The sequence below is a fragment of the Scyliorhinus torazame genome, chromosome 8, assembly GCF_047496885.1.
Source record: "Scyliorhinus torazame isolate Kashiwa2021f chromosome 8, sScyTor2.1, whole genome shotgun sequence".
NCBI classification, from domain to species: Eukaryota; Metazoa; Chordata; class Chondrichthyes; order Carcharhiniformes; family Scyliorhinidae; genus Scyliorhinus; species Scyliorhinus torazame.
In genome coordinates this window covers 69,102,409-69,128,977 of record NC_092714.1, presented here as the reverse complement: position 1 = coordinate 69,128,977, position 26,569 = coordinate 69,102,409, and the positions used below count along the sequence as shown (strand labels likewise).

At 53.4% G+C, this 26,569-nt stretch overlaps 1 protein-coding gene across 1 annotated transcript in view; it reads left to right on the top strand.

Annotated features, from left to right (window-relative positions):
• LOC140428864 (immunoglobulin superfamily member 3-like) overlaps positions 1–26,569 on the top strand; it is a 54,450-nt gene that overhangs the window by 5,582 nt on the left and 22,299 nt on the right. The window contains exon 2 of the mRNA XM_072515518.1: positions 3,802–4,179. Coding sequence (XP_072371619.1) covers positions 3,802–4,179 — 378 coding nt within the window. The remainder of the gene's footprint in view (positions 1–3,801; positions 4,180–26,569) is intronic.

Here is a 26,569-nt window from a genome sequence, read left to right as displayed (position 1 = left end):
GCCCACGATGTTGTGCCGAACCTTTGTCCTAGATTAATCATAGATTATCATTGAATTTACAGTGCAGAAGGAGGCCATTCGGCCCATTGAGTCTGCACTGGCTCTTGGTAAGAGCACCCTACCCTTGTCAACACCTCCACCCAACACTAAGGGCAATTTTGGACACTAAGGGCAATTTATCATGGCCAATCCACCTAACCTGCACATCTTTGGACTGTGGGAGGAAACCGGAGCACCCGGAGGAAACCCACGCAGACACGGGGAGGATGTGCAGACTCCACTCAGACAGTGACCCAAGCCGGAATCGAACCTGGGACCCTGGAGCTGTGAAGCAATTGTGCTATCCACAATGCTACCGTGCTGCCCTTAAGAACAAATAAATCTACACTATATCATTTTACCGAAATCCATGTACCTATCCAATAGCTGCTTGAAGGTTCCTAATGTTTCCGACTCAACTACTTCCACAGGCAGTGCATTCCATGCCCCCACTACTCTCTGGGTAAAGAACCTACCTCTGACATCCCCCCTATATCTTCCACCATTCACCTTAAATTTATGTCCCCTTGTAATGGTTTGTTCCACCCGGGGGAAAAGTCTCTGACTGTCTACTCTATCTATTCCCCTGATCATCTTATAAACCACTATCAAGTCGCCCCTCATCCTTCTCCGTTCTAATGAGAAAAGGCCTAGCACCCTCAACCTTTCCTCGTAAGACCTACTCTCCATTCCAGGCAACATCCTGGTAAATCTCCTTTGCACCTTTTCCGAAGCTTCCACATCCTTCCTAAAATGAGGCGACCAGAACTGTACACAGTTCTCCAAATGTGGCCTTACCAAAGTTTTGTACAGCTGCATCATCGCCTCTCGGCTCTTAAATTCAATCCCTCTGTTAATGAACGCTAGCACACCATAGGCCTTCTTCACAGCTCTATCCACTTGAGTGGCAACTTTCAAAGATGTATGAGCATAGACCCCAAGATCTCTCTGCTCCTCCACATTGCCAAGAACTCTGCCGTTAACCCTATATTCCGCATTCATATTTGTCCTTCCATAATGGACAACCTCACACTTTTCAGGATTAAACTCCATCTGCCACTTCTCAGCCCAGCTCTGCATCCTATCTATGTCTCTTTGCAGCCGACAACAGCCCTCCTCACTATCCACAACTCCACCAATCTTCGTATCATCTGCAAATTTACTGACCCACCCTTCAACTCCCTCATCCAAGTCATTAATGAAAATCACAAACAGCAGAGGACCCAGAGCTGATCCCTGCGGTACGCCACTGGTAACTGGAATCCAGGCTGAATATTCGCCATCTACCACCAGTCTCTGACTTCTATCGGTTAGCCAGTTCGTTATTAAACTGGCCAAATTTCCCACTATCCCATGCCTCCTTACTTTCTGCATAAGCCTACCATGGGGAACCTTATCAAATGCCTTACTAAAATCCATGCTTTACCTTTACTACATCCACTGCTTTACCTTCATCCACATGCTTGGTCACCTCCTCAAAGAATTCAATAAGTCTTGTAAGGCATCCTTGGGGCATCGGAGGCCTCTCACAAATCCGTGCTGACTATCCCTAATCAAGTAGTGTCTTTCCAGATGCTCAGAAATCCTATCCTTCAGTACCCTTTCCATGACTTTGCCTACCACTGAAGTAAGACTAACTGGCCTGTAATTCCCAGGGTTATCCCTATTCCCTTTTTTGAACAGGGGTACGACATTCGCCACTCTCCAATCCCCTGGTACCACCTCTGTTGACAGTGAGGACGAAAAGATCATTGCCAACGGCTCTGCAATTTCATCTCTTGCTTCCCATAGAATCCTTGGATATATCCCGTCAGGCCCGGGGGACTTGTCTATCCTCAAGTTTTTCAAAATGCCCAACACATCTTCCTTCCGAACAAGTATTTCCTCAAGCTTACCAGTCTGTTTCACACTGTCCTCTCCAACAATATGGCCCCTCTCATTTGTAAATACAGAAGAAAAATACTCGTTCAAGACCTCTCCTATCTCTTCAGACTCCATACACAATCTCCCGCTACTGTCCTTGATCGGGCCTACCCCCGCTCTAGTCATTCTCATATTTCTCACATATGTGTAAAAGGCCTTGGGGTTTTCCTTGATCCTAATCGCCAAAGATTGTTCATGCCCTCTCTTAGCTCTCCTAATCCCTTTCTTCAGTTCCCTCCAGGCTATCTTGTATCCCTCCAACGCCCTGTCTGAACCTGCCAGGGAATGGGACACAGCTCTGGGGCCATGTCCACAGCCAGAGTGTGGGTGAGCGTCACGGGGAGGGCGGGCTGCCTGAAGAGATGGGCAAAGGGGCCAGGGGTCAGCGTGCATTGCAGAAGAAAGTGGCAGAGGCATCATAAAGATTGCGAAAAAAGGAGTTGAATGTGCTGTACAGTACCCTACTCCAGGTGGTGCCAACCCCCACCCCACAACTTCCAACACCCCCCCCCTTCCTACCTCCTACCTACCCCCCTCCCCTGGTGCCCTCAGTGATCCTCAATGTGCCTGGACCTCCTAGCTCTACTACTATATCTAGGTGTTTCTCAGGATGCACATCTGAGGTGGAGGCAGCCAGATGCCTACCTCATCCCGTGGCCTCCGATGCCCCTGGCGGGCGTCCTCTGGGGCCAACACATGCACAGCCGTGCCACCCTGTCCCATGTGCTGACCTTGAGATGTCTCCTCGTGATAGGGGTCGAACCCTGGGGAGCTGGTGCCCACCACTCCATGGGATGGGTCTGGGTTAGAACTCAGCGATCCCTCCTCCCGGTCAGTGCCCATAGGGCCCTGGGGTTCACTTTGGGATGGAGGGGCAGCTGGTTTGAGCCCTGGCTATCCGTGCATCATCTGGTTCTGCCAGCCCTGGCGGCTCCCCAATGTCTGCATCATGGTATCTATGCCCTCTGCGGTGCTCCTCAGTGACTGGGACATGCTCTTCAGCACCTTGGCAATGCCCACCTGCGACCGGGACAAGCTCCGCAGCGACTCGGCCATGCCCATCTGAGAGCGAGACAAGTCCCACGGAACGTCATCAAGGTTTCCCCTTTAAGGAGAAAATAAATTTAGAGTATCCAATTCTTTTTTATCCAATCAAGGGACAATTTAGCATGGCCAATCCACCTACCCTGCACACCTTTGGGTTGTGGGTTGAGACCCACGCAGACATGGGGAGAATGCGCAAACTCCACACAGACAGTGACCCAGAGCCGGGATTGAACCCCGGTCCTCAGCGCCGTGAAGCAGCAGTGCTAACCACTGTGTCACCGTGCTGCCCTCCGACTGGTGGCGATTTAATCTGAGGATCACGACACCTCAGGTGAGGCCAAGGTTGAGAAGGCAGGGCCTTCATGAATAACCTCAGCCATTACGGGAATTGAACCCGCTCTGTTGGCCTCGTTCTGCTTCACAAACCAGTGGTCCAGCCAACTGGGCCAAACCCATCAAGGGGATGGTTTAGCACAGGGCTAAATAGCTGGCTTTTAAAGCAGACCAAGGCAGGCCAGCAGCGCGGGTTCAATTCCCGTACCAGCCTCCCCGAACAGGCGCCGGAATGTGGTGACTAGGGGCTTGTCACAGTAACTTCATTTGAAGCCTACTTGTGACAATAAGCGATTTTCATTTCATTTCACTCTTCCTTAGTTCCACAAGAAATCTGGCTTTGCTCACCCAATGGCATTGATGTTTCTTTACTCTTTCTATTTTTGTTGGGCGTGTGTCTTTTCAGAAGAGGTTGGTGTATACATATTAAATAAAGCATTTGTTTATACCTTGATGCAGATCTGTGTGTTGCTCAGAGACAAGTGCAAACACAAAGGGGCCCACTCGTCCGGGCTGAAGGATACCATATAACTATCCAGTGCAATGTGAGTGGATATCAGCAATCACAAGTGCAGAACTTCGAGTGGTCCATCTTTCGACCAGCTCAGCCAACACTGAAAATCCAGATTATCAGCACAGCTAGTTCCGATTTCCCTTATGCCGTGTATGGGAAGAGGGTGCAGAATAATGAGGTCTACACACAGAGGATTAACGGAGACTCGGCGCTGTTACACATTACAAAGCTGCAGAAAACAGATGAAGGGAAATATGAGTGTCACACCCCCAACACGGACCATGTATACCATGGGTCCTACCATGCTATGATGTCTCTGGCAGGCAAGTGTACTTGTCCATTTCTTCAGTGAAGCTGTTTTGTGGTTCTTGTGGTCATTTGAATTCCCTCAATCCTCATCAGACTTTAAGAAAGGTTGAAACTTCCTAATATGCGGAGCGATCAATTTTTGGCAATCCAAGTCACTGACAAAATGACAAAGAATCGATATTTCAGAATATACTACCAAGGTTGGGCAGAAACAAGAATCAATCATCATGATATTGTAGCAGATTCAGAATCAAACATGATTATACCAGGAGCAGCACAGTATTACTATTATGCAGAAGGAACATATAGGGCACGATTCAGCGAACCCAGGACCCAGACACATTTAGCGGGTGTTTCTCAGCGGTTGCGGTACCGAGAAACACCCAGCTATCCAATGGCACTTTGCTGGGGTTTTTATGGCCTTGGGGGCATTCCAGGCCGCACTTAGAGGGATTTCCTGCTGGCGAGCTCAGATCAGGGCACCATTTTGTGGCAGCGCCAATCTTTCTCCCCTCCAACTTTTCAGGTCCTCCCCCCATGTCATTTGACCCCACTCACTTCCCCCAGCCTGGGGAAGCCACGACAACCGCCTTCACAACCCTCTACCTAGCAAGGCCACCCGACCACTGGCAGTGTCAACCTGCCACCTGGCGCTGTCAGCCTGGCACCCTGCCAGTGCCACCCAGGCACCCTGGCAGTGGCAGAGTTGCACTGCCATGGTGCCAGGCTGGCAGTGCCAAGGTGCCCGGGGGAGTGCCATCCTGCCCTGCCCCCAACCACCCAGAGGTCTTCAATTACCTAGGAGACCCCTCCATGTGCCGTTATGCCTGGTTCATGTTTGTGTGGTCCAGTACTAAATGGTGCCTGGACGAGATCTCCCAGGCCCGGCCAATGAGCCCCGGTGAATCTGGCTCATTAAAAAATTTAGTTCAGGATCTCGCCCAGGGAGGGTGACTGATTGGCGCGGCGCCCGGTGCGAAGCCCGATTTGGGGCTCCCTCGCGATTCATCTATTGTACCCAGATCCGCACTGGGGGCAATGGGGTCACTGATTTGCACCTGTAATGTGTAATTGTTCATAGTAAAGTATGTTTAGAGAATAGCAAAACTGTATAGATTCTTAAAAGATAGTGAGCAGTACCAGAAAATTTTGGAGTAGCAACATCTAACCTCATTGATGTGTTTAATAGCTCACATAGTTTGATCCTACCACATGCCCAAGTTCCTCATTTCATTTCTGTTAAAGAGAAGGAAGTGATGGTGGAGACTTGAAACTTTATTACACTCAGGTCTAGACTGTCTCAGACTGATACATAAACATCAGAGTATGTTATGTTCAACAAAATGGAGGAGGCTCTTCAGTATGATCATGGTTAACCTTCCACTTAACTCCACTTTCCTGCACTGTCCCTAGTTCCCTTAATTCCCTCACTACCCAAGTATTCACAACTTTGGTATAGAGTATTCTGAAGATTAACAATCCTTTGAGTGAAGCAATTTCTACTCACCTCAGTACTTACTCTGAGGCTGAACCAGTGTTCTAAATTCACCAGCAAGAGGAAACATTTTTTCAGCATCCACCTTGTCAAGCTCCTGAAGAATTTTATATGTTTCAATTAGATTATCTCAGAATATAAGGCCTAGTCTACTCAATCCCTCCTCATAGGACAAACTCCTCATCCCATGAACCAGTGCAGTGAACCTTAATTGCACCCACTTGAGGGAAAATGTGTCATTCCTTTGGTAAGGAAATCAAAGCTGCATACAGTATTCCCACTGTGTTTCCACCAATGCCCTAGATATTTGTAGTAAGACTTTATTATTCTTGTATTCCAACCCCTTTGTAACAAACTAACATATAAATTGCTTGCTCTGCCTGCATGTTAACCTTCTTTGATTCATGGACAAAGGCACCGAGGCCACTCTGAATGCAAACGTCACCCAGTCTCTCAACATTCAAAAAATATTCTTTTTAATTTTAGCGATCGAAGTGGATAACTTCACACTTCACCACATTATACCCATCTGCCATGTTCTTGTTGTCGTAGCGTGACCCCTTTAAGGGTCGTGCCCTCACGGTCCACATGACTGTCTCAGTGCCGACTGTGAGGAATCACAGAATCATAGAATTTACAAGGCAGAAGGAGGCCATTCGGCCCATCAAGTCTGCACCTGCCATTGGAAAGAGCACCCAACGCAAGCCCACACTATCACTCTATTCCCGTAACCCAGTAACCCCACCCAACACTTTTGGACACTAAGGGCAATTTAGCATGGCCAATCCACCTAACCTGCACATCTTTGGACTGTGGGAGGAAACCGGCGCACCCGGAGGAAACCCACGCACACACGGGGAGAACGTGCAAACTCCACACAGACTATGACCCAAGCCGGGAATTGAACCTGGGACCCTGGAGCTGTGACGCAACTGTGCTAACCACTATGTTACTGTGCTAACCACTATGCTGCACTACCCCCACAAACTGGAAGGGCAAGCCCCAACCCATGAGGGATTAGTACGGGTCCCAAGGAATGGGGTTCTTGTCAGAGTGAACCCGTGAGTCAGCGTGTTAACACTTACAGACTTGGTGCCTGTACATGAGTTACCCTTGTTAGTTGCCAATAAACACTTACTATCTACCTGGTATTGTCTTGAGACACCACATTGGTGACAAGTATAAACTTGATCCACCCCAAGTCACAGTCGTCAAATTCGTGGAGGGGTGGAAAGCCTCCAAGACACGCCAGAGTTGGAAAAGGTCGACAATACCAGAGAACAATGAGTGAAAAATGTTCGTGATTGGGAAGATAGGTCCATTCGACCAGGGGGTCGAAGATTGGAGTCAATATATTGAGCAATTCCATTACTTCTTCAGGGCAAATGAAATAATGGAGGAGGATAAACAATTATATCGTGGGGGAGTCTGAAATCGGGGCTGGTTTAGCACAGTTGGCTAAACAGCTGGCTTGTAATGCAGAATAAGGCAGCAGCGCGGGTTCAATTCCCGTACCGGCCTCCCCGAACAGGCACCGGAATGTGGCAACTACGGGCTTTTCACAGTAACTTCATTGAAGCCAACTTGTGACAATAAGCAATTATTAGTATTATTATTATTATTATTATTAATAGGGAAGCGTACCAGGCGCCAATCCGTTTCCGATCTAACTGGCCCGCTCCCATTGCGAGATCAGGATCATGCCACAATGTGGCGAGAAACCAATAATCACCAATTGAAGCCAATCTTCATCCGATTAGCAGGAAGGAGCCTCTATCTAACGGCCACCCGGGATCTAACTGCAGTCACGTGGGCGCCGTTTAGCACACCTATTTAAAATTGTGAAGCTATCAAAATGGCTGCTATGGCGATGGATAGCTATCTTGGTAAATGGGCACTCAGCCCAGGGGCCACTGGGCTGTCTCCAGTGCAGGGCGGGGGAGGTGGTCAAGACCCATCAGGGGTGTTAGCTGCCACTGGTGGGGTGTTGCCCCTGGGCTGGGGGGCAGGGGGCTTAACGCCCGTGGGTCTGACATGCCACCCCCCCGGATTGGGTATACCCCTACCAGGGGCGAACTCAGCTTCTGCCTGTCCATCCCCCCAACACCTCCAATTCAGACTCATCCGTGATAGTCTGATGCAGGTCACTCTAACCCGCACCCACCGTGCCGGCCTCTGGCCGCACAGCCAAAGGATATCGCCAATCGGGAATTGGCAATGTCAGTAATAGGAGCACTTCACAGCTCACACGTGGATACCCGTGGGTAGGCATGCCATGTCGCATGCAGGTGTTACTTCAGACTTTGTGACCTGGACACATTACCTGAACATTAAAGGCTGCACAACCTCAGGAGCAGCAGCCAACAACCATACACCATAGAGCTGGGCCGCAGCACTGGGGACACTGGCCCAGTCCCAGTTCCGTTCCTGGCGAGGGTTTGGTGTCTCGGGTCTGAGATTCAGTGCCCAGGGGTCCCTGCTGTGGCCGGGGATGCCTGTGCCGGGCAGGGTCACCCTTCTCACGGACTGGCATCCTGAGAAATAGTAGGGAATGAAAGGGTGGCTAGGGGATTAGAGGGTAACAGGGTGGAAGTCATAAATGATTGTCGGTATCACAGCCTCTCGAATTCTTTACAGATATCACATGATGGATGATATTGTGGACGCTGCAGCAGCTGCCCTCATGGTGGCGTTGGCAGTCCAGGCGGCCAGGCTCAGGAGAAGGCGGCGACAGCAACGGCAGCAGAGGCTCAAGGTGGTGGCCCAGGTGCAGGGCCCCACCCCACACCCACTCCCATCAGGCCAGGGAGGGACCCAGAGAGGGAGGCCAGCGATGGCCAAAGATGCACAGGCGTCGCTGGTCATTTGAAGAGATGTCGGACAGCATGCGCCACAGGAGGCTCCGCCTCATCGACGGGATGGTACGGCACCTGTGCCATGTCCTTGCGGACTTGGCACTATGTGGAGGAAGAGGAGGAGGACGCCCGCTCCCGGTGGCCGTCAAGTCACTGCAGCCCTGACCATTTATGCCTCGGGTTCATTCCAGAGCTCGAACGGGGACCTGTGTGGCATCTCACAGCCAACAGCCCACAAATGCATCCGTGAAGTCAAACCCATCACCTGCACATGGTATGCCTTGGCATTGGAGGGGAAGATCCAAGATCACCGTGCCTGGGGGGCTATGGCCGGAGGAGGGTGGAAGGCCAACTGGGGAAGGGAGTGCTGGACAGCCTGCAGAACAGAATAACATGACAAATGCTTCACGTCTCGGGTGTACAGTACTTAAATGGTGCACAATCTTGAACCTAACTGTTCCTGACTGCTGATGGTGCTGCCCACCCCCCCCTCACCTGCACCTCCCCCCCCCCCCCCCCGCTCCCCCCCCCCCCCCACAATGTTCTTTGATCTTCCTAGCCATCCGTGCTCTGCCATTACGTCTCGGCATGTCCCCAGGATGCATATCAGGGGTGGAGGCAGCCTGCTGCTTACTGCCCCCTGTTGTCCTTCGATGCCCCTGGCAGGCGTCCTTTGGAGTGCCTGGAGACAGAGAGCCCCGGCCACCATGCTGACCCTGAGATGCGCTACTGTCTGGAGGGGACGACTCGGGAGAGCCACTGACCGCTGTCGCCTCCCCGTAGGACGGCTCTGGGTCGCCTCCAGCACTCCCTCCTCCTGGTCGGTGCATGTCAGACCCTGGGGGTCATCTTGGGATGGAGGGGCAGCTGGATTGAGCTCCAGAGGCCCCTGTCTGGTACTGTGAATCTGGGGGCTCCCCATTGTCTGCACCACGATGTTGATGCCCTCAGCGATGCCCCTCTGTGAACAGGCCATGCTCTGCAGTGCCTCGTCAATGTCCACCTGCACCTGGGACCCAGCAAGGTGCACTTGTGGCTGGGATAAGGTCCCCAGTGACTGAGAAATGCTCTGAAGTGCCTCGGCATTGCCCACCTGAGACTGGGACATGCTCCGCAGTGTCTCGGCAAGGTCCACCTGCATCAGGGAAACGTTCTCCAGTGAATGAGTCATACAGTTGAGGCACTCAGCCATGGCAGTCACAGACTGAGCAACGCCTTGGACACCACCATTCACGGTGCTGACATTGTGCTCCAGGCTTTCCACTGCAGTGTTGGCCTCAGTGCCACCCATTACCAGTGCTATCTTCTGTACCCGTAGCCTTTGGGACATCTCCAATTGGCTATGTGTAGTAGTCACCACTGATGTATATATAGGATGTTGATTATAGGTGCTTTACGGTAAGGCCCATGTACTACAGGTACAGGGGTAGATCCCTGCCTGCTGGTTCCGTCCAGTAGGCGGAGTATAAATATGTGTGCTCCCAGTACAGCAGTCATTTCGTTAGCTGCTGTAGGAGGCCACACATCTCAGTGTAATAAAGCCTCGATTACATCCTACTTTGAGTAATTGATCGTGCATCAATTTATTACACTGAGTTTTTCAGAAGATGGATCTCCGCATCAAGCCGGACCGCCTGCAGCTGCATCCGCAAGCAGACAACGCCAAAAAGGACTTTGAACATTGGCTAGCCTGTTTTGAAATGTACATCGGGTCTGCGCCAGACGAAATTCCAGACGCACAGAAGCTCCAGATCCTTTACACGCGACTGAGCTCCAACATCTTTCCATATGTCCAGGACGCACCGACCGACGCAGAGGCCATGGCGCTACTGAAGGAAAACTACGCTCAGTGGACTAACACTCTACGCCAGGCTCCTCCTCTCCACGCGACGTCAACTTCCCGGTGAGTCGGTGGAAGATCTCTGGCGCATCTGCTCCCCCGAGTTAGAGACTGTGACTGTCAGGCCGTTTCGACCACTGTGGTGGTATGTATCAGGGGTAATACGGTACACCATGAATGCCGAGGATCGATGGTGCTACAACCACGGAACACTCCAATTTGCTAATGAGAGACACATTTGTTCCGGGCATAAGGCCTGACTACATCTGCCAGCGCCTCTTAGAGGGGCCCACACTCGATCTTGCGGCAACCAAAAAACAAGCACTTTCACTTACGGCCGCATCACGCAACATTCAAGCCTATGCCCCCGACTGCGCGGCCCACCCCCCCCTGTGCATCGTGGACTCCGCAGTGGACTCCATCAACGACCGTCCTCAGCCAATCCCATGCCTGTGCCGCGCGGCAGCCAACTAACCCCGGAGGGCCCAAATGCTACTTCTGTGGGCAGTCAAAACACCCCGACAGCGCTGCCCGGAGCGAAGCGCCCTCTGCAAGGCCTGTGGCAAGAAGGGACATTTTGCTGCAGTGTGCCAGGCCCGCTCAATCGCCGCTATTGTCCCGGCACCCTCCACATGCAGCCAGTGGACGCTGCCATCTTCCCCTCCGAGGACCAAGTGCGGCCCGTGGGCGCCGCCATCTTGTTCCTCCCAGGACCAACGGGTGCTGCCATCTTGCTTCCCCCACGACACGTGCGGCCCGTGGGCGCCGCCATCTTACCCGACTCAGGATCCATGCCCGTCAGGCACCTCATCCAGCCGCTCATCTCCTGCAACCGCCAACGACCAGCCGCGTCTCACCTCGGTCACGATTGACCAGTCTCGACCACACAACCTCGCGACTGCTTCAACTAAAGTGAAGATCGATGGGCACGGGATCTCCTGCCTGCTGGACTCCGGGGGCACTGAGAGCTTCACTCACCCCGATATGGTAAGGCGCTGCTCCCTCGCGGTACACCCCGCTAACCAGAGAATCTCCCTGGCGCCGGGTCCCACTCCGTGGCGATCCGGGGGTACAGCATCGCCACTCTCACTGTCCAGGGCGTGGAGTTCAGCCGCTTCCGCCTCTACATCCTCCCTAACCTCTGCGCTGCCTTGCTACTCGGCCTGAACTTCCAGTGCAACCTCCAGAGCCTAACCCTGAAATTCGGCGGGCCCCTACCACCCCTTACTGTGTGCGGCCTCGCGACCCTTAAGGTCGACCCACCTTCCCTTTTTGCAAATCTAACCCCGAATTGCAAATCCTTCGTCACCAGGAGCAGACGGTACAGCACCCAGGACAGGACCTTCATCAGGTCTGAAGTCCAGCGGCTGCTTCGGGAAGGCATCTTCGAGGCCAGCAACAACCCCTGGGGAGCCCAAGTTGTAGTGGTCAAAACTGGGGAGAAAAACAGGATGGTCGTTGACTACAGTTAGACCATCAATCGGTACACGCAGTTCGACGCGTACCCCCTCCCACGCATATCTGATATGGTCAATCAGATTGCACAGTACCGTGTCTTCTCGACGGTAGACCTGAAATTGGCCCACCACCAGCTCCCCATCCGCAAGGCGGGCCGCCCATACACTGCGTTTGAGGCAGACGGCCGCCTTTACCACTTTCTTAGGGTTCCCTTCAGCGTCACCAACGGGTTCTCGGTCTTCCAACGGGAGATGGACCGAATGGTTGACCGGTACGGGCTGCGGGCCACTTTCCCGTACCTGGACAACGTCACCATCTGCGGCCACGACCAGCAGGACCATGACGCCAACCTTGCCAAATTTCTCCACACCGCCACCCTCCTCAACCTCACGTATAACAAGGAGAAGTGCGTGTTCAGCACGAACTGCTTAGCTATCCTTGGCTATGTGGTCCAGAACGGAGTTCTGGGGCCCGACCCTGATCGCATGCGCCCCCTCATAGAACTCCCCCTCCCCCACTGCCCCAAGGCCCTCAAACATTGCCTGGGGTTATTTCGTATTACGCCCAGTGGGTCCCAAACAATGCGGACAAGGCCCACCCACTCATTCAATCCAATGTTTTTCCTCTGACGGCCGAGGCTCAGCAAGCCTTTAACCGTATCAAGGGCGACATTGCCAAGGCCGCGATGCACGTGGTCGACGAGATGCTCCCCTTCCAAGTCGAGAGCGATGCATCAGACGTCGCTCAGGCCGCCACCCTCAACCAGGCAGGCAGCCCCGTGGCATTCTTTTCCCGCACCCTTCATGCCTCCGAAATTCGGCACTCCTCCGTCGAAAAAGAGGCCCAAGCCATCGTTGAAGCTGTGCAGCATTGGAGGCATTACCTGGCCGGCAGGAGATTCACTCTCCTCACTGACCAACGGGCGGTTGCCTTCATGTTTAATAACACACAGCGGGGCAAGAGCAAAAATGATAAAATCGTGAGGTGGAGTATCGAGCTCTCTGTGGTAGTATGTATTGGGGGTCATGTGGGACTGGAAGCCCTAATGTCATTGGCTGACAGATCCCGGGTCCTGGTTGGCCGTTGACCTCATACTCCGCCCTGAAGGCGAAGTATAAGAAGCCGGTGCCTTCCCCCGCAGGCCAGTTTACTATCGGGCTGCTGGGGAACAGACACGCTTAATAAAGCCTCACCGACTTCACTCTATTCGTCTCACGGAGTCTTTGTGCGCCACACTCTCCAACTACAATTACGAGATTTTGTATCGCCCCGGCAAGCTCAATGAGCCCCCCGATGCCCTATCCCGAGGTACATCTGCCAGCGCACAAGTGGCCCAACTCCGGACCCTGCACGACAACCTCTGTCACCCGGGAGTCACATGTTTGTACCTCTTCATCAAGGCCCGCAACCTGCTCTACTCCATCGAGGAAGTCAGGGCGATCACCAGAGACTGCGAGGTCTGCGCCGAGTGTAAACCGCACTTCTACCGGCCAGACCGTGTGCGCCTGGTGAAGGCCTCCCGCCCCTTTAAACACTTCAGCGTGGAATTCAAAGGGCCCCTCCCCTCCACCAACCACAACACGTACTTTCTCAGTGTGGTCGATGAATATTCCCGATTCCCCTTGTCGCACCGTCAATATGACGCGAGGCAGGTTGAGGTAAAGTCAATTGAAGGCTTTATTAAGCAGAACTTTATCCCCAGCAGCGTGGTTACAGAATGCAACTACTGAGGGAAATGGAGGGAAAAACTGGGTTCTTATACCGCATTTCTGGGTGGAGTCCAGTAGGTGGCAGATCCTATCAGGACCTGGCATCCCTCCACCAATAGCTTGTCGACACGTGGTGTACCGTATTACCCCTAATACATACCACCACACCCCTTTGCCGTCCCATGGCCCGACATGACGTCTGCCACCGTCATCAAAGCCCTCAACACCACCTTCGCTCTGTTCGGCTTCCCCGCCTACGTCCACAGCGGCCGGGGATTCTCATTCATAAGCGATGAGCTGCGCCAGTACCTGCTCAACAGGGGCATTGCCTCGAGCTGGATGACAAGCTACAACCCCCGGGGAAACGGGCAGGTGGAGAGGGAGAATGGGACGGTCTGGAGGGCCGTCCAGCTGGCCCTACGGTCCAGAAATCTCTCAGCCTCCAACTGGCAGGAGGTCCTCCCCGACGCACTCCACTCCATTCGGTCGCTCCTGTGCACCGTAACTAATGAAACCCCCCATGAACGTCTCTTTGCCTTCCCTAGGAAGTCCACCTCCGGGGTTTCGCACCTGACATGGCTGGCAGCCCCAGGACACGTCCGTCTCCACAAAGCGGAACCGTTGGTTGAGAGGGTACAGCTACTTCACACCAACCCGCAGTACGCCTACATAGCATACTCCGACAGCTGCCAAGACACAGTCTCCCTCAGGGCCCTGGCATCAGCTAGTTCCACACACACACAACCCCCTGCCCCGGTGCCACCCTCCCCTCCCCGGCGCACCCCACCGCAGCCCCCGTTCCAGGACAATCCGTCCTCCCCTTGCTCACTCCCGGGGATGAAGAGGATTTTGCCACGCTCCCGGAGTCACCGAAGACCAAGCCGCCGCCAGAGTCGCCATGGGGGTAGATCCCTGCCTGCTAGTTCCGCCCAGTAGGCGGAGTATAAATATGTGTGCTCCCAGTACAGCAGCCATTTCATCAGCTGCTGGAGGAGGCCACACATCTCAGTGTAATAAAGCCTCGATTACATCCTACTCTCGTCTTTGTGTACTTGATCGTGCATCACCATGGACTCGCTGGAGTGTCGCTGACATCCCCTTCTGAATATCACGGCTGCACCTGAGAGTCTGCATCAGCTCCGGGATTACCTCGTCCACAGGCTCAGCATCTGACTGGGATCCGGCTGGGTCCTGGGATCCAGAACACCTCCGACTCCGAGGTGTTTGTCGTTGCGCTGGTGGAGGGTAGGGGTGAGAGCTGTGGCACCTCAATGGTGGCATCCTCAGAGCTCTCCTCCGTTGTGTTCTCATGGGTGATCGGTGGCGGGGGGAGGAGGCTCCTGGATGGGCCAGTGCGGTCACAGACCGTGTTAGGGAACTGGAGCTGGAGCTTGATGAACTGAGGATCATTCAGGAAGCTGAGGGGGTGATAGATAGAAGCTACAGTTACACCTGAGAACAAAGGTAGCTGGGTAATAGTTAGAGGTGGGAAGAAGAGGAAGCAGTCAGTGCAGGGATCCCCTGTGGTTGTTCCTCTCAACAATAAGTATACCGCTTTGGATACTGTTGGGGGGGATTAGCAGGCCTAGCAGAGGTAGGCTGCAGTGACCGGGTCTCTGGAATGAGGTCAGGCTCTGGGGCTCAGAAGTGAAGGGGAGAAATTAGGAGAGCACTAGTTATAGGTGACTCAATAGTTAGAGCTACAGACAGGCGATTCTGTGGGCAGGGGCGAGACTCTCGGATGGTTTGTTGCCTCCCAGGTGCCAGGGTCCATGACGTCTCGGATCGTGTCTTCAGGATCCTTAAGGGGAAGGGTGAGCAGCCAGAAGTTGTGGTACCAACGACGTAGGTAGGAAAAGGGGTGTGGATGTAATAAACAAGCTTTGGGAGTTAGGCTGGAAGTTAAAAGCCAGGACAGACAGAGTTGTCATCTCTGGTTTGTTGCCGGTGCCACGTGATAGTGAGGAATGGAGAGAGAGTGTAGCTGAACACGTGGCTGCAGGAATGGTGTAGGAGGGAGGGCTTCAGGTATTTGGATAATTGGAGCGCATTCTGGGGAAGGTGGGACCTGTACAAGTAGGACGGGTTGCATCTGAACTAGAGGGGCACCAATATCCTGGGAGGGAGTTTTTCTAGTACTCTCCAGGAGGGTTTAAACTAATTCTGCAGGGGAATGGGAACCGGATTTGTAGTCCAGCAACTAAGGTAGCCGATGTTCTGGACGTCAAAGCGTGTAGTGAGGCAGTGGGGAAGGTAACACTGACAAAGGAGAGTACTTGCAGGCACGGAGATGGGTTGAAGTGTGTATACTTCAACGCAAGAAGCATCAGGAATAAGGTGGATGAACTTAAGGCATGGATCGGTACTTGGGGCTACGATATTGTGGCCATCACGGAAACTTCGATAGAAGAGGGGCAGAAATGGTTGTTGGAGGTTCCTGGTTATAGATGTTTTAATAAGATTAGGGAGGGTAGTAAAAGAGGTGGGGGGGGGGGGGGTGGCATTGTTAATTAGAGATAGTATAACAGCTGCAGAAAGGCAGTTTGAGGAGGATCTGCCTACTGAGGTAGTATGTGTTGAAGTAAGAAATAGGAAAGGTGCAGTAACCTTGTTGGGAGTTTTCTATAGGCCCCCCAATAGCAGCAGAGATGTGGAGGAACAGATTGGGAAACAGATTTTGGAAAGTGGCAGAAGTCACAGGGTAGTAGTCATGGGTGACTTCAACTTCCCAAATATTGAATGGAAACTCTTTAGATCAAATAGTTTGGATGGGGTGGTGTTTGTGCAGTGTGTCCAGGAAGCTTTTCTAACACAGTATGTAGATTGTCCGACCAGAGAGGAGGCCGTATTGGATTTGGTACTTGGTAATGAACCAGGACACGTGATAGATTTGTTTGTGGGGGAGCATTTTGGAGATAGTGACCACAATTCTGTGACTTTCACTTTAGTAATGGAGAGGGATAGGTGCGTGCAACAGGGCAAGGTTTACAATTGGGGGAAGGGTAAATACGATGCTGTCAGACAAGAACTGAAGTGCATAAGTTGGGAACATAGGCTGTCAGGGAAGGACACAATTGAAATGTGGAACTTGTTCAAGGAACAGATACTACGTGTCCTTGATATGTATGTTCCTGTCAGGCAGGGAAGAGATGGTCGAGTGAGGGAACCATGGTTGACAAGAGAGGTTGAATGTCTTGTTAAGAGGAAGAAGGATACTTATGTAAGGCTGAGTAAACAAGGTTCAGACAGGGCGCTGGAGGGATACAAGATAGCCAGGAGGGAACTGAAGAAAGGGATTAGGAGAGCTAAGAGAGGGCATGAAAAATCTTTGGCGGGTAGGATCAAGGAAAACCCCAAGGCCTTTAACACATACGTGAGAAATATGAGAATGACTAGAGCGAGGGTAGGTCCGATCAAGGACAGTAGCGGGAGATTGTGTATTGAGTCTGAAGAGATAGGAGAGGTCTTGAACGAGTGCTTTTTTTCAGTATTTACGAATGAGAGGGGCCATATTGTTGGAGAGGACAGTGTGAAACTGACTGGTAAACTCGAGGGTATACTTAAAAGGAAGGAAGATGTGTTGGGCATTTTGAAAAACTTGAGGACAGACAAGTCCCCCGGGCCTGAAGGGATATATCCAAGGATTCTATGGGAAGCAATAGATGAAATTGCAGAGCCGTTGGCAATGATCCTTTCGTCCTCACTGTCAACAGGGGTGGTACCAGGGGATTGGAGAGTGGTGAATGTCGTGCCCCTGTTCAAAAAAGGGAATAGGGATAACCCTGGGAATTACAGGCCAGTTAATCTTACTTCGGTGGTAGGCAAAGTAATGGAAAGGGTACTGAGGGAAAGGATTTCTGAGCAACTGGAAAGACACTGCTTGATTAGGGATAGTCAGCACGGATTTGTGAGGGGTAGGTCTTGCCTCACAAGTCTTATTGAATTCTTTGAGGAGGTGACCAGGCATGTGGATGAAGGTAAAGCAGTGGATGTAGTGTACATGGATTTTAGTAAGGCATTTGATAAGGTTCCCCATGGTAGGTTTATGCAGAAAGTAAGGAGGCTTGGGATAGTGGGAAATTTGGCCAGTTGGATAACAAACTGGCTAACTTGTAGAAGCCAGAGAGTGGTGGTGGATGGCAATTATTCAGCCTGGATCCCAGTTACCAGTGGTGTACCGCAGGGATCAGTTCTGGGTCCTCTGCTGTTTGTGATTTTCATTAATGACTTGGATGAGGAAGTTGAAGGGTGGGTCAGTAAATTTGCAGACGATACGAAGATTGGTGGAGTTGTGGATAGTGAGGACGGCTGTTGTCGGCTGCAAAGAGACATAGATAGGATGCAGAGCTGGGCTGAGAAGTGGCAGATGGAGTTTAACCCGGAAAAGTGTGAGGTTGTCCATTTTGGAAGGACAAATATGAATGCGGAATACAGGGTTAACGGTAGAGTTCTTGGCAATGTGGAGGAGCAGAGAGATCTTGGGGTCTATGTTCATACATCTTTGAAAGTTGCCACTCAAGTGGATAGAGCTGTGAAGAAGGCCTATGGTGTGCTAGTGTTCATTAGCAGAGGGATTGAATTTAAGAGCCGTGAGGTGATGATGCAGTGTACAAAACCTTGGTAAGGCCACATTTGGAGTACTGTGTGCAGTTCTGGTCACCTCATTTTACTGGAAGCTTTGGAAAAGGTGCAAAGGAGATTTACCAAAATGTTGCCTGGAATGGAGAGGAAAGGTTGAGGGTGCTAGGCCTTTTCTCATTAGAACGAAGAAGGATGAGGGGAGACTTGATAGAGGTTTATAAGATGATCAGGGGAATAGATAGAGTGGACAGTCAGAGACTTTTTCCCCGGGTAGAACAAACCATTACAAGGGGACATAAATTTAAGGTGAATGGTGGAAGATATAGGGGGGATGTCAGAGGTAGGTTCTTTACGATGATTTACCGGGATTTACTGTAATGACTGGAGTACACTGGCAGTGTACCGTTATACATGTAATGTATGTTCAGTGGTTTACCACATTCACCTCCTGTTTGAAAAAGAGTCCAGCGGGGGTGAAGCGAAGTTACAGGTTGAGTCTGTCGGGGGCTTGGACCTTCCGCCGCGATCGCCTCAGCCCCAGCTGTGGTGTGGGCGACGACGTGGGTACCTGCGACTCCGGGACCGTGTTGTCCTCTCCTTCTTCACCCAGTAGTTGAGCCGGTGGGGGGATGGGCGCTGCCGGGGCGGTGGTGGCGGTGATAGGCACTGGTGGGGAAGGGAAACGGTGCAGGGGCGGGTGTGGCAGTGGTCGCCACAGGAGGGGGGGGGGGGGAGATGGTACCAGATCGGGGGTGGTGGTGATGGTGCATGGGGAACCAGCGGGTGCCAGGTCGCGGAGGGAGTCTGTGTCCTGCCGCCCGTCATGGTGTGCCACGAAGGCGTACTGTGGGTTTGCATGGAGGAGGAGGACTTTTTCGACGAGAGGGTCTGATTTATGGCTCCTCGCATGCTTCCAGAGGACAGGCCCAGGAACTGTCAGCCAGGTCAGGAGCGAGACCCCGGAGGTGGACTTCCTGGGGAAGGCAAACACACGTTTGTGAGGGGTCTCATTAGTAGCAGTGCACAGGAGCCACCAGATGCAGTGGAGCGCATCAGGGAGGACCTCCTGCCAGCAGGAGACTAAGAGACTCCTTGACCGTAGGGCCAGCAGGATGGCCTTCCAGACCGTCGCATTCTCCTTCTCCACCTGCCCGTTTCCCCGGGGGTTGCAGCTGGTCGTCCTGCTAGAGGCGATGCCTTTGCTGAGCAGGAATTGACGAAGCTCATTGCTCATGAACGAGGAGCCCCGATCACTGTGGAAGTAAGTGGGGAAACCGAACCAGATGAAGACACTGCTCATTGATGACAGTGGCAGACGTCATGTCAGGGCATGGGATGGCAAAGGAAAAACGGGAGTACTCATCAATGATGTTGAAGAACTACACGTTGCGGTCAGTGGAGGGGAGGGGCCCTTTGAAATCGATGCTGAGGCACACAAAGGGGCGGGAGGCCTTCACCAGGTGCGTTCTGTCAGGCCGGTAGAAGTGCAATTTGCACTCCGCGCAGACCTGGCAGTCCCTGGTCACGGTCCTGACCTCCTCGATGGAGTAAGGCAGGTTGCGGGCCTAGATAAAGTGGAAGAACCAGGTGACCCCCGGGTGACAGAGGTCGTTGTGGAGAGCCCAAAGTCAGTCTACTTGTGCGCTGGCACATGTACCGCGGGATCGGGCATCTGGGGGCTCATTGAGCTTCCCCGGTCGGTACAAGGTCTCGTAGTTATAGGTGGAGAGTTCGATCCTCCACCTCAGGATCTTGTCGTTCTTAATCTTGCCCCGCTGTGTGTTACTAAACATGAAGGCAACCGACCGTTGGTCAGTGAGGAGAGTGAATCGCCTGCCTGCCAGGCAATGCCTCCAGTGTCGCACACCTTCCACAATGGCTTGGACTTCCTTTTCGACAGAGGAGTGCCGAATTTCGGAGGCGTGGAGGGTACAGGAGAAGAAAGCCACGGCCTGCCCGCCTGGTTGAGGGTGGCTGCCAGAGCCACGTCCGATGCATCGCTCTCCACCTGGAATGGGAGGGACTCGTCGACTGCGTGCATCATGGCTTTGGCAATATCCGCCTTGATGTGGTTGAAGGTACGGCGGGCCTCAGCCGTCAGGGGGAAGGTGGTGGACTTGATGAGTGGGCGAGCCTTGTCCGCATAATTAGGGACCCACTGGGCATAATATGAGAAGAATCCCAGGCATCGCTTCAGAGCCTTGGGACAGTGAGAGAGGGGGAGTTCCAGGAGGGGGCGCATGCGGTTGGGGTCGGGCCCTAGGACTCCATTTTCCACAACGTAGCCAAGAATGGCCCGGCGGGTTGTGCGGAAAACCCATTTCTCCTTATTATAGGTAAGGTTAAGGAGTTTAGCGGTGTGTAGGAATTTCTGGAGATTCGCGTTGTGGTCCTGCTGGTCGTGGCCGCAGATGGTGACGTTATCCAGATACTGGAAAGTGGTCCGCAGCCCGTACTGGTCAACCATTCGGTCCATCTCTCGCTGGAAGACCGAGACTCCATTGGTGACGCCGAAGGGAACCCTAAGGAAATAATTGAGGCGGCCATCTGCTTCGAATGCAGTGTATTGGCGGTCCTCCGGGCGGATGGGGAGCTGGTGGTAGGCGGATTTCAAGTCAATGGTGGAGAAGACTCGATACTGCGCAATCTGATTGACCATGTCAGATATGCGGGAAGGGGGTACGCATCGAGCTGCATGTACCGGTTGATTGTCTGACTGTAGTCGATGACCATCCTGTGCTTCTCCCCCGTCTTCACGACCACCACTTGAGATCTCCAGGAGCTGTTACTGGCCTCAATGACCCCCTCCCGCAGAAGTCGTTGGACCTCCGACCTGATAAAGGTCCCGTCCTGGGCAATGTACCGTCTGCTCCTTGTGGCGACAGGCTTACAGTCCAGGGTGAGATTCGCAAAGAATGAGGGTGGATCGTGAGGGTCCACTTAAGGGTCGTGAGGCCACAGACGGTGAGGGGGGGCAGGGGTCCGCTGAACTTTAGGGTGAGGCTCTGGAGGTGGCACTGGAAATCGAGACCCAGTATCAAGGCAGCGCAGAGATGGGGGAGGACGTAGAGTCTGAAGTTACTGTACTCTACGCCCTGTACCAAGAGGGTCGCGACGCAGTACCCCCGGATCTGTACGGAATGGGATCCGGAGGCCAGGGAGATTTTCTGGGTCACGGGGAGAACCGGGAGGGAGCAGCGCCTTACCATAGCTGGGTGTATGAAACTCTCCATGCTCCCGGAATCGAAGAGGCAGGTCGTCTCATGCCCGTTGATCCGTACGGTCATTGTAGCGGTCGTGAGTTGGCGAGGCCAAGACTGGTCGAGGGTGATGGAGGCGAGCTGCGGAAGGTGGTGGGAGGGCTTGTCGGCGGTGGCGGAGGTGTCGGCGGTCCGCATACGGCCAGACGCGCAGGGGTCCTGGGGTACGTTCCAAGATGGCGCCAAAGATGGCGGCGCCCATGGGGCGCACATGGCGGGCGATGTCCAAGGTGGCAGCATCCACGGGCTGCACGTGCTGGGCGGCGGCGAAGATGGCGGCGCCCCTGGATCGCACATGGGGGATGTAACGGGAGCGATGCTGGGCCTAGAAACGGCAGCGACCGATCGAGCCTGGCAAACAATGACGAAGCAGCCCTTCATACCACACCCATTGCAGGTTGCGCTCCGTGCTGGGCAGCATTGTCTGGGGTGCTTGTTCTGGCCACAAAAGTAGCATTTGGGGACTCCGGAGTTAGCTGGCTGCCACGCGGTGCACCCATGTCGGATGATGGCAGGGCCCATGACGGCCACGAGGGTGCCGCGCGGTCGGAGGTGTGGGACTCCAGGTTGCGGGAGGCCACTTCTAAGGAGTTCACGAGCTGTACAGTCTCCGTGAGGCCGAGTGTACCCCCTTCTAATAAGCGCTGGCAGATGTATTTGGACTTAATGCCGGTAACATAGGCGTCCCTGATCAGCAGCTCCGTGTGTTGAACTGCTAACACCACCTGGCAACTACAGTTTCTACCAATTAGCCGCAAGGCACGCAGGAAATCGTCCTGAGACCCCCTGGGGAGTTGCCGTCTCGTGGCCAGGAGGTGCCTGGCGAACACCTGATTTACAATCCTGATATACTGTCCTTTCAGTAGTTCTATAGCCTCCGTGTAGGTGGGAGCGTCCCGAATGAGGAGGAAGACTTGTGGGCTCACCTGTGCGTAGAGTAGTTGGAGCTTCTGTGGGTCTGAGATGACTCCAGTGGATGCTCTGAGATATCCTTCAAAGCAGGCTAGCCAGTGCTCGAAAGTCGCTGTGGCGTTGGCTGAGTGTGGGTTCAGTACTGGCGATCTGGCTTGAGTAAGACGTTCATCTTCAAAATTCCAACACAATAAATTGATGTACCATCAATGACCACGAAGCGAATGGTGAACTATTGTGGCTTTATTGTGCTAGATGTAAAGCCTCCGGCAGCTGGACCCAAGAATGGGGGCAGTGCAGGAGAGCGTATACTTTTATACAGAGCCTGCTGGGTGGAGCCAGCAGGCCGGGATTTACTGTAATGACTGGAGTACACTGGCAGTGTACCATAATACATGTAATGTATGTTCAGTGGTTTACCACAGACAGTAAGGAAAAACTTCGACCATGTGAGGATCCGGGGGAAGAATCTCCGAACATTGTGGCCGGCGGCCAGCTCCATGCTCCTGTGGTAGAGCAAGAACAAAGGAGATCCCGAAGGCTCGAGGAGGCCCCATTATTGATCCAGGAACAAGTTCAGGAAATAACCCTGTGAGGTTGGTGGACCCTCAAGAACATTCTGCTAATTGTGACGACATTGTTACCTCTGAGTTGGAGGAACCAGTTTGGGAATAAGACGGTCCTCGAGGCCCAGGAAATTTCCTGATAGATTAACGTGCTCTGATGCACTGTTTGAACGCTCTTCCCCTTTGTTTCCTCAGTCTTATATTGAATATAATTATTGGTTACAGCCTGTTTGTCCATATGTTAATTGAGGGATTTAAGGCGGGAGGGATGTGGTAGCATGGCCCCTTTGCCATGGCGATCCATGCGACTGGCTTGGGGCCCATCGTGCGGGAGCGCACAAACTCTGTCCAATGAGGATCTCGTGAAGCGGGGTCCGTGTCAGAGTGAACCTGGGAGCCAGCATGTGACTATGCCTGTACTGTCTCAGGCAAGTGGCCATTTGGAAGCGATGTGTGTGGAAAGGTTTGGCATCTTTCTGGTTACTATACATCCCCTCCTACTCCCCAAAGGGTCTCCTGCACCTGATCCATATCTGGGCTGGGGTGTTTATGTCCCTGCCGTCCGAGGAGAAGGGCGGTTAGCCTCGCCCCCTCATCTGGGTAGATTGTATTGAGCGGAGACCACAGGGATTCTGATGTTGCAGATTCCTGGGCCTCCTGTCAGGCTATAACACCACTCTTTTCCTCCACCATGTCCGACTCCTGGTCAGACTGGTCAATCTCCCCCATTTCCGAGTCGCAGGCTCTAGCCACTGTCATGATATGTTGACAGGCATTTACTGAGATACAGACAGGCAGCTAATGGGCACAGGGAACAGGACATAACCAATCAGCAGGCAGAACACATGGGAGGTGGTTTCCCACTATAAAAGGCACGAGGCACTCACACTCCGCCTCTTTCCACTAGGGACATCTACAGAGTGAGTCCAGTGTACATATCACATAACGCATACAGCACATGGAGAAGAGCTAGTCTGGTCCAGTCTAGATAGAGAAATCACAGCTATGTTAGCAGAGAGTCGAACTCACATAGAACTGTGCTAACTGTGTGACAGGTTCAATAAATCAAGTTGAACTAAACTCAAGGTCTGGAGTCTACTTGAGTTATAGCTGCATCCAGTTGCAGCTTGTGTTACCTCAACGTGCTTAACACGACAGCAAACATGGATGCATTACATCAGTTGCCTCATCTAAGACCGACAGAGACTAAGACTATGCCAAGAGGGTATCTCAGACCACTTTAAGCCTGCATTGGCTGTTGTATAATGCCAAGCATATTCTCAGTGTAACACTTCTTCTTAATGCCTAAGTTGTGTGCTGTGTGTTTTCAGCGAAAGCAGATATGCATGAAAACATGTTTCTGAAGAACATCTTTGTTACTGCACCTACAGCATCAGATCATTTTATAGAGTGTGTGCAATATGTAAACTTATGTGCATATGGTGTTTTATTATCCCTTTGTGATGAATCTTAGATTGCTTTGCAAATAAGGTCACTCAGTGATTCATGGAAAGGGGCGGGATTCTCCGACCCCACCCCCGCTGGGTTGGAGAATCGCCGGGGGTCGGCGTGAGTCCTGCCCCCGCTGCCCTCCGAATTTTCCGGCCCCCCAAAAATCGCCCCGGCGTGAATCGCGCCGCCCGCCTCGGAGAATGGTGGGGACCGGCGTGACTCAATGGGCCCTGGGGCTGCCCGAATTCTCCAGGCCGCGATGGGCCGAAGTCCCGCCTGTTTAACGAGGGTCCCGCCAGCGTAAATCAAGGTTGGTCCCTACCGGCGGGACCCAGATCCGTGGGCTGCCTCTGGGGTTCTCAGGGGGGCGCGGGGTGATCTAGTCCCAGGCGGGGCCCCCACGGCGGCCTGGCCCGCGATCGGGGCCCACCAATCCGCAGCCGGGCCTGTGGCGGGGGGGCACCCTATTCCTCCTCATCGGCCGCTGTGGTCCTCCGCGATGGCCGAATCGGAGACGAATCATCCCGTGCATGTGATGGGATGACGCCAGCACACGCTGGCGCTCCCGCGCATGCGCCAACTCGCGGCGGCCGGGAAGGCCCTTCGGCGGCAGTTGGCGTGGCGCCAAGCCCCTTCCCGCCGGCGATGGGGCGCAAACCACTCCGGGGCGGGCCTAGCCCCTGATGGTGCGGAGGATTCCGCACCTTTAGGGCGGCCCGACGCCGGAGTGGTTCACGCCACTCCACGGTGCCAGGACGCCCGCCGGGTAGGGGAGAATCCCGCCAGTACTTAACGTTCAATGTTCCGACAATAAAAATACTGATAGAAAACATACATCTCAATAGAAACATCACGGAAAGTCTAATCTCACAATATGCATCGCAGCCTATCTGATGAGGCAATAAGTAAAGCCAGCACTGCAAATAATTGTAGCTGTTCCTCATAATTATAGTACATCATTTCCACAAAATTAAAGGACTTTCAGCTCCAGATTATAATCTGTGTTTGCAGCTGGAAAGTATTCAATGCTGGTGCTCCCATTCTTCTTCTCATGTTTTGTACCATTGACTGTTACATTCTGTACCATTGCCCTGGACCATTGCCCTGTACCATTGCCCTGTACCATTGCCCTGTACCATTGCCCTGACAGCCAGTGACACAGAGAGGAGTTTGAAAAAAATGCACATCATTTCACATTTACCACACTCAATCCCATGGCCAGAATTCTCCCCTACCCGGCAGGGCAGGGGGTCCCGACAGGATGGAGTGGCGGGAACCACTCCAGCGTCGGGCCGCCCCAAAGGTACGGATTTCTCCGCACCTTCAGGGGCCAAGCCCTCACCTTGAGGGGCCAGGCCTGCGCCGGAGTGGTTGGCGCCCCGCCGATCGACGGGAAAGGCCTTTGACGCCACGCCAGCCGGGGCCGAAGGGGCTGCGGCGGGTGGCGGAAGTCCGCGCATGCGCGGGAGCGTCAGCAGCTGCTGACGTCATCACCGCGCATGTGCGGGGGGGTGTCTCTTCCACATCGGCCATGGTGAAGACTGTGGCCGAGGCAGAGGGAAAAGAGTACCCTCACAGCACAGGCCCGCCCGTGGATCGGTGGGCCCCGATCGTGGGCCAGGCCATCGTGGGGGCACCTCCCGGGGCCAGATCGCCCCATGACCCCCCAGGACCCCAGAGCCCGCCCGCGCCGCCTTGTCCCGCTGGTAAGAGAGGTGGATAGATTCTCGCCGGCTGGACAGGCATTCCAGCAGCGGGACTTCGGCCCATCGCAGGCCCGAGATTCGCTGGGGGCTCTCGCCGACCGCAGAGGCGCGATTCCTGCCCCCGCCAAATATCCGGTGCCGGAGAATTTGGCAACCGGCGGGGGTGGGATTTACGCCAGCCCCCGGCGATTCTCCGACCTGGCGGGGGTCGGAGAATCCCGCCCAATAGGCGGGATTCTCCGTCGGCTGACGCCGGAATTGGGAACACGATTGGGCAAAGAATCGGTTCAGATATCTAAATCGTAACGGGCCCCGGTTTCAGGCCAAATTGCAATTCTCCAGTGCCTTGAGTCTATGCGTTTCACTTCCACGTACAGTAAACGTCGTTAGTATATCATTAGTATGCCTGCCCTGGTATTCTCCAGGGCCTTCGCGATCCTCCACCTCTACTGGGGGGAATCCCAGATGGTGAGGTTCACTTGCGCTTTTTAACAAAATCAGGAAACAGGCATCATGGCTGATGAGGGAGCGAGAGGAAATGGGACGCGGAGAGGCAAGACCGTGGACTGC